Source organism: Nannospalax galili, unplaced genomic scaffold (assembly GCF_000622305.1).
Source record: "Nannospalax galili isolate Female #2095 unplaced genomic scaffold, S.galili_v1.0 scaffold125, whole genome shotgun sequence".
NCBI lineage: Eukaryota > Metazoa > Chordata > Mammalia > Rodentia > Spalacidae > Nannospalax > Nannospalax galili.
In genome coordinates, this window is record NW_008354705.1 from 2,338,860 (window position 1) to 2,354,834 (window position 15,975).

A 15,975-nucleotide genomic window follows, 5' to 3' on the forward strand; every position below is an offset into this window, starting at 1 on the left:
TTTTGTCCCCATTTGGTGGCACTGTTTTGGGAGGCTTTAGGGGGTATGGTCATGCCAGAGGAAGCACATCACCAGGGACAGGATTTGAGAGTTCTTAAGCCTTGCCAGATTTCCAGTCACTTTCTGCTTCCCATGACTGCTTGAAGATGTGAGTGCTTAGCTTTCTGCTCCTGTCCCAGTCACCTCCTGCCACCATGCCTCCCAGCCATGACAAACTCTTAAACCCTCTGGAACCTGAAACTAAACTCAAACTCTTCTCTCTGTACGTTCCTTGGTCATGGTGTTATGTTACAGCAACAGAAAAGTAACTAATACATTGATCACTAGTTTAATAAATATTATCCAAGGACATTAATTTGTAAGGTTTGAGAAAAGAAGTTTTTAGATAGTAGTTTTGTAATAAGTTCAACAGGCATCTCAGTTAATTTACAAAACTGGAGGTGAGGCTACATAAAAGCTGAGGCACCCATCCTTAGAAGCTACAGTGAAAAGTAGGACTATTTCTAGCAGTGCTTGGTCTCAATCTGCTAATATGCAGGTGTCTACTCTATGACCTGTGTCTCCTTTAAATAGGATCATTAATATTGTCACTCAAAATGTACTAATTGGGTCAGGGAGAGTGCTCAGTTGACACAGTGCTTGTCACACAAGCATAAGGGCCTGAGTTTGCACTCACGCATCCACATAAGCCAAGTGTGGCAGCCTACACCTCTAATCCCAGTGCTGTGGAAGCAGAGACAAGAGGATGTCTGGGGCTTGCTGGCTGGACAGTCTAGCCAAGCTGGTGAGCTTCATGTTCAGAGAGACCCTGTCTCAAGAAATAAGGTGAAGAATAATTGAGAAAGACACCCAATGTCAGCCTCTGGCCTCCACACAAATGTGTACACATAAGAACACAAATATAAACACACAAAAGATAAAAATCACACAAACACACACACATACACACACACACACACACAGAGAGAGAGAGAGGGAGAGAGAGAGAGAGAGAGAGAGAGAGAGGTATGCAGTCCACAGAGAGAGAGAGAGAGAGAGAGAGAGAGAGAGAGAGAGAGGTGGCCTGTGTTTATTATGAAAGAAGAAAGATCATCTCTCAAATGTCCTTTGTGGGCTAAACATTTGCTGGGTGTTTTATTCTGAAGTAGCACTTTACAGGTGAAGAAATGAGAGACCCAGCCATGTTAAATGATTTGCCTAAGGCAACAACATGAGGGCTTGGAAGAAAGCTGAAGCAAAAGTTTGAAGTTGCAGCTGGAGAGATAGTTCACACAATAAAATGTTTGTTCGTAATTCCGAAGACATGAGTTCAATCCCTAGAACCCAAATATAAAAAGCTAGGCATGGTGGCATGTACTTGTAATCCTAGCACTGGGGAGACAGAAACAAAGATGGGGCTCACTGGCCATCCAGCCCCACCTCCCTAGCAAGCTCCAGGGCAGTGAAGGACATTGTCCCCACCAAAAGGTAGACAGTGCTGGCATAGGAGAAAAGGCATGGAATGTGAAGTCAGAAGAAAAAGAAATAAGGGTGAGCCATCAGCCAGCAAAGTTCAGGAGAAGGACATGCTACTAACACAGAGCTCACTGCTCTGTATCTGAAATGCCTACCTGCCCAAGAATCCCAATATGACAGAAAGGTTTGGCATGGAACATACACAACTGATAGGAAGTTCTGCAGATCCTGCTGTGACTTAAAGTTGTCCCTAACAACATCAGCTCTGAGTGCACTACAGATGAATAGGAAAGAAGATGAGGTATCACAGAAGAGCCAGACCACCTGCTCCAAGATACCAGGCACAGCACAGCTTTTATACTTTTATTACACCAGGTTAAGGAAAACAAATAGATTATGTCAACAAGGTTCTGCCTCTTTGGGTATATATTCTAAATACACATCCATTCTCATCTCATGAGAAAGAAATCCATTCAAAAGCATCTCACTGTTCACCAAATTCTACCCTTGAAACCGAACACAAAATCTTAAACCACTGTGCACAAGATTTTTGGCAGTTACAAGCTCTATCACAAGGCAGAGCTTACAAACAATGGGAGGATATAAGTGGTATTACATGCACCCTCATTGGGTAGACAGACTGCATGAGGCAGTGTGGCTGTGTGGAGGGAGAGAAGTCCAGACCAGTGGCAAACTGCTGCTCCTGCTGGGGGAATTTCCAGCCAAGGCTCCTATGTGCGATTCCTCAGCTGTCCCAGCGCCTTTTATACCTAGCAACATTAAACAATATTTGCAAGCAAACATGTCTAAATAAAGAGTTCAGTATGTGATTCTCCAGGAGGTGGCCAATGACAGAAAGGTGTTACTTGGCAACCCTAGAGTAGCCTGGGATGAAAGTTGTACCGGAGGCTGGAGAAGAGCCCAATGTGTTTCACTAGGTTGGGCTCCACCACATAGGCCCGCTCCCCCTTGGCTCTTAGCAGTGAGTACAGTGCCATGTCCTTGCCGAAGCCTTTGTGGCAGTACACTTGGGACAGGTAGGTGAGGGTCCGGCGGGCTGAAGGGGCAGGAAACAGCATGGCTGGGGTACAACACTGAGAGGCAGGAACCACACTATACAAGGAAGGACTCAGGCGCCGCAGTTCCAGGAAATAATGCCGACCCACCAGCTCCACCAACCCCATGCTATACAGAGAGAAGAAGAGCATGACAGGCCAGCTAAAGCCTGGACGGCAGGCAAACCTCATGTATATCCAGGTTAGCACAGGCCCCAGCAACATGCCCACACCAATCCACTCCAGGATCCTCATGGGCTCTGGATTGATGTAGTGCTGCAGCCTCTCGGGGTGATAGAGCTTTAGATACAGGGCATCCTGCAGATGCGGCTCAGAGAAGCGGGCCCTCAGAAGGTGCTCCAGCACGGGGAAGATCTGCTCTTCTGGAATGGCATCATCTTCCACCATGAGGACATAGTCTGGGTTGTAGGTCTGCAGTGATGATTCCAGGCAATAGACATAGTCTTGCTTCTCTTTCTCAAATGAGTTGGTCGAAGGATCATCACCGTAATCATCCTCAGTGCCCTCATAGCGGTTAGCCACAGGGACATATTTGGAGAGCAGCTTTGCATCCAAATGGCTCACGCTCCGTTCCACGTTGCACAGGAAGAGCTGGTGCCCCTCACACTGGGGGCCACATTGCTGCAGAAGCCGGTGAAACTGGGACACCACCTGCAAGACATAGTGGAAGCCAGGCTGCCTGTCCACAGTGATGATGGTGATCACCAGCCAGGGGCGAGGGGTGGCCTGCCAGACGATAGGCACCGAGCCGTTGGCAGAGGGCAGCTCCTCAAAGTAGTGCAGGGCAGCTTCCCCCTCCTTCAGACTGTGCTGCAGGAACTCTTGGCTCATCTGATTTAGATGCCAATGGCGCAGATAGAAGTAGGAGTGAAGGAGCCGGTGACAGGCCAGGGGGGCCAGAAGACCAAATGTCACCACAGTTAGGATGAAGAGCTGGACAGCAGTGCTGCTCCAGGACAGTCGCCGCAGCCTCCGGAGAAGCATGGCAGCTGGGGAGGTTGGCGTACTCATGAGGTCAACTTTTGGTCATGTCTTGTCCCAAGAACAAACCATTGTGGAAGTCAGGCCAAAATCATGTAAGTCAAACCTGAAGAGAGAAAGCAGAAACAGAAAACAGAGCTTTAAAATGTTTCCGACAATGAAGCCAAGCAGCACATATCACATCAGAAATTGTAGTTCAAGGCTGTGAACTGCTAGAGACTTGAAAGAATTTTCTGCAATGAATTATTCTTTGGTTGTATCTCTCAGTGAACTCTGGTATGCTCTTATTACCTCTATGAACAGGAATATCTCAGTGCATTCAACCAAGCCGCCATGCTTAAAGATTCATTGTTAGCTTTACTCCATGCCAGAAAGTCACCTGTAGTTAGTAAAGTCACTAGCTACATAGACATGGGTGCTAACATTGACATACAAAAACCAAAGCTCAGCAAAGAAGAAACACACAGTTGGGGCAAGCTCAGCCTAAGTGCACAGTGCTTGTTGACTGTGTGATTTCTGCATATCCCAAAGGAGAAAAGAACTACTTAGGATTCCCTGCTGTTTAATGTCATCTTTTGATTTCTCTAATCTCAGTTAATCTAACCATTTAATCTTGATTCACTCCTATATTACTTTTTAAATTTATTATTATTTATTTTATTTTTTATGTTTATGAGTGTTCTGCCTACAGGTATGTAAGTCCACCGTGTCATACAAAGCCCACAGAGGCCAGAAGAGGCATCAGAACTGGAGTTATGGATGGTTGTTAGCTGCCATGTGAGTGCTGGAAATCAAACCTGAGTCCTCTGCAAGAGCAGTCAGCGCTCTTAACCACTGAGCCATCTCTCCAGCCTCCTAGCCTCTTTTTTAAACTATTATTTTTCTTTTTTTATTTACTTATTTTATGACTATATTGCCTCCACGCATACAAGTGTACCCACGTCATGCAATGCCATGGTTAACAACTATCTGTAACTCCAGCTCCAGGGGAATTCAGGGCCCTCTTCTGTCCTCTGCAGGCACTGTATGACACAGGTGCACTTACATACATGCAGGCAATACACTTATACACATAAAATAATGAGTGTTCTGCCTACAGGTATGTAAGTCCACCGTGTCATACAAAGCCCACAGAGGCCAGAAGAGGCATCAGAACTGGAGTTATGGATGGTTGTTAGCTGCCATGTGAGTGCTGGAAATCAAACCTGAATCCTCTGGCAGAGCAGACAGTGGTCTTAACCGCTGAGCCATCTCTCCAGCCTCTTAAATTTAATTTTTTAAAAATATGTGGGGGGGGGGCTGCACATGCGTGCAGTGCCCACAAAGCCCAGTAGAGTGCAGTGGAACCTCTAGAGCCAGAGTTACAGGTGGCTGTGAACCGCCCCACGTGGGTACTAAGAACTGAACAATTTTGGGTCCTCCACAAGGGTAGTAGGTGCTCTTAACCACTGAGACAACTCTCCAGTCCATCCTATTTTATTTTTCTAGCACTATCATTGGAACCAGTTAGAGAAAGCATCTTTCTTCTGCAAACAAAACCTAGACCCCTAGACTTTGAGAGGGGAAGAAGCATGCTAACGGAAAATCCACAAGTGGCTTTTCAGTGGGGGGTGTGAGAGATGTACAGAAGGAACAGCCTGATCCAGAGAGGAATGTGGTGGGGTACGGCAGCTCAGTGCACAGGAGTGAGGTCAAGTGTTGGTGCGAATCTCAGCTCTGCTACTCAACTGGTGAGAGGTCACTTCACCTCTATATATCTTGGATTGCTTGGCCCTAAAAGGGAACTAATAACACCTGACTCATGGGATTACCATGGATATTAAACATGTTAGAGAGTAAAATTATGTAGAACAAAAATGTTACTAAAATATACACTATTGGGGCCTGGAGAGATGGCTCAGTGATTAAAAGCCTGATTGCCTTTGCAAAGGACCTAGGTTCAGTTCCCAGCATCCACAGGGCAGCTAACAACCATTTGTAACACCAGTTTCAGGGGATCTGAACCCCCTTCTGATCTCTGCTGGCTTAGCATGGAAGCGGTACACTTATACACATGCAAGCAATACACTTACACACATAAAATAATAAAATATACATATATATACATATATATACATATACATATATATATATACATACACACACACACTATGGGGCTAGGGAGATGACCTACTCTGTAGAATTCTTGTCATGCATACATGAGGATCTGAGTTTGATATCTAGAACTCACAACTTAAAAAAGCTAGGTATGGAGTCACACACTTGCAATCCCAACACTGGGGAGGGAGACCCCTGGACCACTGGCTAGACAGATTAGCCTACTGGTGGAGCTCCAGACCAGTGAGACACCCTATCTTAAAAAACAAGGTGGGGGATGAGGAGATGGTTCAGTGGGCAAAGTGCCTGCCATGCAAGTGTGAGGACTTGAGTTCAAATTCCCCAAACCCACATAAAAGCCAGGTGATGTAGCACGCACCCATAATCCCAGTACTCCAAGATGGGAGGCAGAAACAGAATTCCTGGAAGCTTGGAGCCAGCTAGCCAGTATAGGATGCTGAGAGACTCTGCCTCAAGGTAGAAGGAGAAAACCAATATCCAAGGTTGTCCTCTGACCTCCACACCATACCATGACTCCTGCACACCTGCACTTACATACATGAACATGCAAACACATAACACACATCAAAAAGAAGTAGAAGAAAAAAACCAGGTGCACAGGCCCTGAGAAACAACACTACTGAGGTTCACCTCTAGTCTCCACATGTATGTGCACACATGTATATATGTACCTTCACAAACATGCATGCCTGCATACACATGAACACACACATACATACACTGAAAAAATATATACCCAATGTTCAGAATCCAGTAATATTTTAAGAAATTGTAAGGTTCTGATGAAAAACAGATTTGCACCTAAGAATAGAATTAAAAGGACAAAGCTAGTATAAAGTCAGCAGAATCAATTCAAAGCAAAGTAATAGCTATGGCACTAAAAGTATACCTCTTAGGACTGGAGAGATGGTTCAGTGGTTAAGAGTACTGGCTGCTCTTGCAGAGGACCAGGGTTCAATTCCCAGCACCCACATGGTGGCTAACAGCCATCTGTAACTCCAGTTCCTGGGGAATCCAAAGCCCTCTTCTGACATCCATGGGCAATGCATGACCTAAGTGCACTTACATATATGGAAGCAATATGCTCATACACAAACACAAATATAAATAAATAAATAAATAAACAAACAAAATAAATAAATAAGTATACCTCTTGCTTCAGAAGCATAATAAAGCTTGTACCAATTTGAAATAAAATGGTCTAGCTCATGAATGATGAAGGAAGAGTTGTCCACATCCCACATGAGGTCACAGTGGTATACACCACCAGTGTTCCCATATCTGCATTCTCCTATTCTCCCCTTAGCAGGCACACTCAGTCCTCCTCTTAGTCTTCCTCCTCCAGGTAGGGTCGTATGACTAGGGCTTGCCAGTAAAATGTGAGTTGAATGGAATCTCTAGGAATCTAAGGGAGGGAGGAGCAACCAGAGAGCAAATGTCTGCACCCCTGAATGACTTCTGGGAACAGAGGTCCTTCTCATTGCTCACCTCTCCACTGTTACTACTTACAGTGGTTACTGTATAAACCATTGTGTCCAGCCACTGAGGATTTTAGAGCTTCTTCATTACAGTAATTAGCATGACCTTCTCTCTACAATAATGTGCTATGACACATTTCATAGGAAGGAAAGACAAGTCTGCAACAAAAGGCGATCCTAGGGAACTCAGAGATGAGAGAGATGAGTCTAATACTACAGAGAGATCTGGAGAACAGTTAAAGAGGGCAAGTTTGATAGCCTATGACCTTGCACTTGCTGGTTGGTGACATTCAGTGTACGACATATGGGTGGTTTCTCCCTCTGATCTGCTCAGGTCCATAGAGTTAGTAAATCACTGAATTGCACATCTATCTCCCCACCCAGTTCCAACACAGCTAGTAGACATTTAATACTGGAAATGGGCCAGTCTTATGCCTTTGGTGCACTGGCTCTGGAAATAAGGCAGTTGAGTGGCTCATGATATTTTCCCTGCCCTTGCTATTATTCAAGCGAGTTGGATCATCTACAGAAAGGAACTTAATACAGAGTCAACATCATAGGGCGGGCAGCTCAGAAAATGCCAGGTGCACAGGAAATGCCATCGCTCACTATAATATGGAAGGTGGGGTAGAAAGGGGAGTGCCCAGATTGGCATACAGAGGACCTTTAATCCAGGGCGATTTTCTCCACTTGAAGAAATAAAATCAGTAACATCTCACAAAAGCCTTTGCTTTAAGAACACAGCTAAAATAAATAAATAAATAATAAATCAATAAATAAACAGCTAGGAGACTGCTATTGCATTGATAACCAAGGAAGAAGAGGGATCTGATCAGCAGCACCTAGTGTGTCTGTTTGCAGTGGTCAGCTCTTACTAGGGGTGACAAACAGCCCCAAATCTTCACGACCTACAATAATGACCTAAACTCCTTGCATTCAAGTGTGTATACAGCTATGGCCCTGCTGAACTCAGGTACAAAAGGCAGGTCAGAAGCAGGTCAGTTGATGTTTTTCTCCTGGATCAAAGCACAGAGGAAACAGGTACCTGGGCTGTGTTTTTAGGTCAGGTAAAAGCTAAGGACGAGTTAAAACATGGTAATCTGCATCCTTTCTGAAGTGTGCCATAGATCAAATCCACTCACCCTACCCATTGGCCAAAGCAATGGGGCAGGGAAACTCGCTCTTCCACAAGGGAAGGGGAATGCAAAGTTGGTAGAATGGAACAGCTGCAGGCTGATTTCTAGACTTAGAGGAAATGAAAGGATCTATCAATCTGCTTGAGAAAAATCCAAAACTCTCCAGGACATAAGACCCAAGTCCCTCAATTATTGTGAACTGTAGGAGTCAGAACAGGTTTCCAAAATGATCCCCAAAGCTCAGTGGTTTATATATGGGATGACAAACATTTACATATATATCTACAAGTAATAAGCAGTGAATATTTTTTCTGAATATGCCACAGAATAAAAACAATCATATAACACACTTCTACTATGTTGCTATTAAGTTTTAAATAAGTAGATTCTAACACAAGAGTAATTTTTAATTCTTTTGAATATTTTGGGGGGGCTCTTTCTTGCTTTCTTTTGTCTCTTTTCTAAGCACTAAGGTTCAGCTTTTGCTCATGTGACTTGATCATAAGGGTGAGTTGTACCTCAGTACCTTGTGTATATTGCAGAACCCCTTTTCTCTGACATTACTGGTTTTGTCTAGAGTAAAAGGAGAAATGGCAAGCCATAAGCTAGCTCTCAAAGCTACTGCTCCAAAGTGACACATGTCAATCAAGTTACATAATTAACCTCCAATTCAACAGAACAGGCATGTGCAAATTTACTGTAGGAAGAGGGTATCAAAAACCTGAAGTCACCTGACAAGATATGCTCACCAGTGCAATAGTGGCACAAATATTATGGGAGCAACCAACCACTCTTTAATTAGATTTAAGGTCCATTTCCTAGGATGGAACCCATACCTGACACTGACATCAGGCTTAGAACTCTGACACTAGGCAGGTCGCAAGACATCAGGGAGAACCTAATACTAGTTTTCTACTAAAGAATTATTGTAATTAAACTGACCTTTAATGACTTACTGTAATACCTGTAGATTAATGCACCTCTTAACTCTCACCAGTGTAGTCTCCTTATGCAACGGATGGTGATTAATGCAGAAACCCACGGGTCAATGTGCAGAGAACAAGGGGCTACAGAGTGCTTATCCCCTGAATAAGACACCTGCATCAAACTTATGCCTCCCAGGGTTCAAGGATCATTGTGGAAGAGGGGGAGGAAAGAGTGTAAGAACCAGAGGATGTGGATGACCACAGCAACAGGGACAGCATGCACAAGTCCCATGCAGCTCAAACCAGACAAAATCCCAGCATAGACATGAGGAAGTGGATACAAAGTTCCAGCCCCACCTGAAGAAATTGTGGCAACAGATTGTGGCTGGGAGAGGCAGAGACAGTATCTTCCAAGCATGGGACTCTTGGTAGGCTAACAAGGCTCTAGTGGATGGACCCACACTGAAGGACAATTGGAGACACAGATTAGACTCTTTAGGCCATATATATATATATGAGTACAATAAATTGGGCAGGGGGCAATAAGGGGAGATGAGGATAGGGGACTGAAATATCATCAAATTCTATTGTATGAAAATAAAAAAAATTCAACTAAAAAAAAAAACGGAAATCAAAGCTTGGCATGGTGGCACACATCTTTAATCCCAGCACTTGAGAGGCAGAGGCAGGTGGATCTCTGTAAGATCAAGGTCAGCCTGGTCTACATAGTGAGTTCCATGCCAGGCGCTACAGGGAGACCCTGTCTCAAAGCAACAACAAAACCTGGAAATTGATGATCAGAGTACCCATCTCCTGAAGGAGAGGAAGAAAACATTTTTGAACATCATATGCAATGCCATCTAGCACACTCATTGTGGGCCATAAAAATGGGTTTATATTCCTCATTCCATGGTTGGCTACTTTGGCAAAAATCCATGAATTATGTAGGCATTCAAAAGCATGTTCTTATTGCCTTTGGGGGCACAGTGGGGTGTGGTATCCACCAATACCCATGACTTTACTGATTTCATTCTAATACAACTGGCCTCTTGGGAACAAACCTAAACAAGTAGCATTTTTCATTCACAGTTTGAGGGGAGGAGTTCTTAATTTCCAACCCACACATATGGGACGAGCAGAAGAGGTCTGTGTCTGCAGGACTGGAAGCAGATGACAGAGGGAGGTGGTGTCTAAATGATTGCTCTGATATCTTTTCCCAGAAGTCCACAGTCACCTATGAGGTTACCTACTCAGACCCATACTACAAAGACATTGAAGACTGATTTCTTTGTAACGACTGTTCCAATTCTATGGAAGAGTGTTTAGTAAGTTCTTACCTAAGTGCTGCACATTAAAACACAGCCATTCCCTAAACTGGATTCCACCTATGACCTTATCTAGAATACAGAACTCGGAAAACAACAAAGGATAAAGATCCTGAGAAATAAACACGAATTGGGACTTAGATGAATAAATACATGGAAAGATGGTGGCATCTTGTGAAAATTAAACAGAAGGAGCCATGGGGGTTTGTAGATAGAACAGGCTGTGTATCAGGTTACTAAGCACTTGCAGACTGTCCATGTTTCCCAAGTCCACCTTCTTTTTTGAAGGATGTCTCTCAGGCACCTGAATCTAAGATCCTGGGGAGTTCTGACTCCTCACCGCCTTTCCTTTACCTGCCAGCTCCATCTCCACAGTCTCTGCTCTGCGCCTCTCTGTTCTCCTCCCCTCCTGCTCCAGGCCAGATGATTGTATCAGGCTCCCTCCCCAGCATCAACTGCAGATTTGAAGCAAAAATATTTCAGTCCAATTCTTGTCCCCATACTAATAAATCAGATCAAGTTGTATTAGGCCATTCCTTTCACTGGGTCTATTTAGTCTCTCTGCAAAATAAGAAAATAAAAAAAATAGATTCCTCTCTCTCATCCTGTAAAAACATCAATTCAAAATGAATCAAAGACCTTAAGGCAAAACCCAAAACGTTTAAACTGCTAGGGGAAAACCCATTAAGATATAGGTAAGAACTTTCTAGAAAGAACTCGGATAGCATAGAAAATAATTCCATGAACTGATAAATTTTTTATGTAAAACTAAAAAGCTTCTGCCTAACAAAGGGAACAGTCACCAGAGTGAGGGGACTGCTTGCAGTCAGAATGGAAGACACACTGCCAATATATGCGAGGCAGGGCTGACAGCTAGAATATATAAAGAACTACAAAGTAAATAAAAGCCAAACCTTACTATCAATACATTGGCTAATGAATTGAACAGGCAGTTCTCAAGAAATACAAATGGCCAAAGATGTTTGAAAAATGTTCAATATCTTTAGCCATCAAGGAAATGAAAAGTAAAATGGCTTTGAGATTCTCTTTCATGATAATCAAAATAAGTAACACCAAGAAAAGAGATAACATCAAATGCTGGCAAGGATATGGAGAAAGAGGAACCCTTATTCGCAGCTAATAGGAGTGCAAACCGGTGCAGCAGTTACAGAGTTTTCTCAAAGACAACTTCCCCAAGATGCTGAAAACAGAACTAGGATGTGACTCAGCTATACCACTCCTGGGTACATACCCAAGGGACCAGCCACAGGGACATTCATATTCATGTTCACTGCTGAAGTATTCACAACAGCCAGGAAATGGAACCAACCAAAACATCCATCAACAGATGAACTGATAAAGAAAATGTGATACGTATTCACAATGGAATTTTATTCAGCCATAAAATGAAATCATGACATTGACAGGAAAATGGATTGAACTAAAGATCATTATATTCAGCAAAATATGTTAGACTCAGAAAAACAAATACCATGGCTGGAGAGACGCTCAGTGATTAAGAGCATTTGCTGCTCTTCCAGAAGACCAGAGTACACTCTTTCCCAGCAATCTGCATCAGGTACTACATAACTGCCTGTAACTCCAACTCCCAAGGATACCTACCCACACGTAGCATACACTCACACAGACATATGCACTTACACATGAATGAAAAATAAAGGCAAATGCCATGCTTTCTGTTACATGCAGGTCCTAGATTTCAATCTCTGTGTATGTGTGTATACACAAACATATATGGGAACAGTTTGTGAAGTTAGAAAGGGGACCATGAGAGAAGAGATCTTAAGGGGGAGGAACCAAGAAGGTAATGGAGTGCCTACCTAAAAAGAAAAGGGGAGTTACTGGGGAGAGGAAGGAGATCAGCCAGACGGGTCAGAAGGACAAATGATGGGTGAGGGGAAGGAGGACAAATAAAAACAAAGTATTATAAAAATGCCATAGTGGGGCTGGAGAGATGGCTCAGCAGTTAAGAACACTGGTTGTTCTTGCAGAAGACCGGGTTTCGAATCCCAGTACCCACATGGCAGCTAACAACTGTCTGTAACTCCAGTCTCAGAGGATCCGACAACCTCTTCTGACCTCTGAGGGCATTGCACAACATGGGTGCGCTTACCTACATGCAGGCAATACACCATACACATAAAATAAAAATATAAATAAATTTTTTTTAAAAAATGCCATAGTGAATAAAACCCATGCTATGTATGCTAACTTAAAACTAACTTAAAATACCTTGTTATGAGCCAGGCATAGTGGTGTACACCTTTAATTTCAACACTCTGGAGGTAGAACTATATGAGTTCACAGCCATCCTGTACCACAATCCAGTTCCAGCCAGACAGAACTACATAGTGAAACCCTTTCTCAAAAAAAAAAAAAAAAAGAATCTCATTATGGAGACCTTTAGATGAGGAGGGCTGGCTGGGGAAGCCCTTTGTCAGGTGTGCGGCACTGCAAATGATGGTAGTATTTTACATCACCAGCTGATCCTCTGAAGCATGGGTTAGAACGTGGAACTCCTTTCTGTACAACTGGTCAACAATTCACCTGTGTCTGCAGAATAAAGTCCAAATTCTTTGCCAAGATTCAGCTTTAAGACTCTTTTCAGCAGTGTTCTTTCTCATATACACTAACTTAACCATGAAAAAATCAGATCAAAAGATACTTATCTTTTCCAAAAACCAACCTGATTTTCCCAACCAGAAATAAACTCTTTTTTCTCACACATATTAGGACTCTTACATGAATTTCCCCCAGAACACTCGTTTGTTACTGTTTACATTAGACTACACAACTGTCCCTTGGCTGGAGCTGGAGTGTTGGCTCAGTGGTTAAAAGTACTGGCTGCTCTTGCAAAGGACGCAGGTTTGATTCCCAGCACCCACATGGCTGCTAACAATGGTCCGGAACTGCAGTTCCAGGAGATGCAATGCCTTCTTCTGACCTCTGCGGGCACTGCATGACGCAGGTACACATATACAGACAATACACTCATACACACAAAATAAAAATAATAAATAAAATATTTTTTAAAACTGTCCCTTGGTATCCAAGGGGGTTGATTCCAGATACCAAAACCTAAACCTTAAGATACTCAGGCCCTTTATATAAAGTACCATAGTATTTACATGCAAGTGCTGCACATCTTTCTATATACATTAAGTGATCTCTACAATACCGAACACAATGCAAATGCTAAGTAAAATGTAGCTGTATTTTATTGTTTATGGAATAATGGTAAAAGAATAAATACATGCTCAGTATGGATGAAATTTTTTAAAAAAATTATTTGATCTACAATTAATTAAATCCACAAACGTGGACCCTGAGATACAGAGGGCAGAGTGTCTATTTACTGTGACTACTTATTAAATCCTCACTCAACAATCAAAGTTCTTTGATGGAATAAAAAAAATCTCAATCAAAAATAGAAAAATGGTAAGTTTAGAATAAAAATGAAATGCCTGGGAATAAATTTATGAAATAGGCAGAATATACCCAGAAAATATTAAAGGACATTTTTAAAAGTCATTAACAAATGAATAAAAAGAACATTTTCCCCATCTGAAAGACTCAGTAATAGGAAGAGGCTCCTTTCTTCAAAATTAACCTCTATAATTAATACAGTTTCAACTGACTTCACGACAGAGGAGCAAGTTCAACAAACGGGCATTTGCATGTAAATAGGTGCAGTCTTTGAAGGTACTATCAGGGCACCCCCTTTGACAGGAGATAGCAATTCTCCTTCAAGGAATATACCTGGAAGAAATGACAAGACATGCTATTGAAAATCAACAAAAAATTTTCACTTAAATTTTGTTTGGGGTGGAAAAAAACGGATGGCAAATAAGTGGGAAGGGAAGGAAAATATGCTGTAGAAAATTTACAAAATATGATCCCTTAATTTTGTAACAGGAATACAATTTACTGAGAGATGAGGGTTAGAGGAGGTTTCCTGCTGGCGTTCTACATTCTGCAAAGAACACATATGGCTTAATGACCCTTACTCAGCATCTGATTCAACATTGTGCACTGTGACAGGCAGTTGGCCTAAACCCATTTTTAATCCCTAACTTAAATTGCTGTACTTATGACATATTGAATTATCTTACATTTGCATGCTTATACTAAAGATTATTATTTTGAGACAGGGTCTTGCTTTGTAGCCCAAGCAGGCCTGGAAGTTGAAATCCTCAAGCTCAACCTCCCTGGTATCAGGATTACAAACCAGCACCATCTTGTCCAGCTGTTAGCTTATCTATTTGTGTATTTTAATTTCTGAGGCCTTATAACATGTTTTAATATCTAATTAGACATATTCTCCTCATGACCTAGCATAATTCTCTTAGCTTTAAAAAACAACTCTATTGAGGTATAATTTATAAATAAAATGTACCATTTAAATGCTTATTTCAACAAGTTTTTTCAAATTCAGTGATATAACCACCACAATAATTTTGAAAAATCGCTGAAAATATTCTTAAAATTTTCTGGAATTATAACTAGCAAAAAATACAAGACATACACACCAAATGAAATATAGGGAAAAATTAATAATAAATCCATCCATATAAATGCCAAGAGTAATACAAAGAGGGAATTAGGCAGTGGCTCCTAAGAGTAAGTGAAGACAAGCAAATTCAAACCAGATGCCATTTTCCATGTTATTGATATACAACTTCAAATGCTGAAAAATGTAAGATAACCAGAAAATCTCGACAGTCTAAGAAATGAAGCTTTATTTTTAGTTTCTCTTTTACATTTTTGCCCGAATGGTTAGCCTTTAAATATTTTTCTAATAATTCTCATCATGTCAAATATTATTTTATCTCCTTGCCTCATACACCATCCTTTGCATAAAGTACCTCTAGAAATCGCTCCCTAAACCAATATTCGCCTTACAATTTAGTTCTCTTGGGGAAGCCCAAGGTCTGCGTGCACGCATGCACACACCTGCAGGTGTTGCTGATGGTCCGCATAGTGAGGTCATGCTCCTAGCAGCCCTGCGGTCCTGGGGAGAGAGGGGTCCCGGAAGCGGGCGATGCCCGGGCCACCGCGACCCGCCAGGGGCTTCAGGCCACAGGGACACCGCGAGCGCAGTGGCGTGGGGCGCCCCAGAGCCCGGGGTGAGGACCGAGACACACCCAGGAGGTCCTAACTCACTGCCGGGAAAATGGGCGAGGACAAGCGGAGCCGTGGCATCTAGCGTCCGCCGCTGACCTTGGGGAGTCCCGCTGTTCCGACCTCAGTTTCCCCACCTGCAGGCCGAGGCGACCCGTGTCCATCGCGGGGCTGGTTCCCAGGTGCGGGCGTTTCCGGGAGCCGGGAGGGGCGCCTTCCTCCGCGGTCACCTTCCCGGCACGGGCTGCAGGGCCGGGCGCCCCGGGAGGTCCGGACGACGCCCCGCCGAGGGTCGCGGTTCGCGGGTGGCCATTAGGTGCCTGGGCCTCGGGCTCCGC

General features: G+C 43.1%; 1 protein-coding gene across 4 annotated transcripts in view; it reads right to left on the minus strand.

Annotated features, from left to right (window-relative positions):
* Positions 1 to 1,804: 1,804 nt before the first annotated feature.
* Positions 1,805 to 15,975, minus strand: part of Tmem246 (transmembrane protein 246) — a 14,768-nt gene continuing 597 nt past the window's right edge. For 2 of the 4 annotated variants that reach the window (XM_008851914.3, XM_008851913.3), the window contains exon 2: positions 1,805 to 3,618. In XM_008851914.3, coding sequence (XP_008850136.1) covers positions 2,331 to 3,542 — 1,212 coding nt within the window. In that variant the 5' untranslated portion in view covers positions 3,543 to 3,618 and the 3' untranslated portion in view covers positions 1,805 to 2,330. Of the gene's footprint in view, positions 3,619 to 15,469; positions 15,682 to 15,774; positions 15,912 to 15,975 lie in introns of those variants that run through there. The other 2 variants (XM_008851915.3, XM_008851916.3) reach the window with 2 other exon arrangements.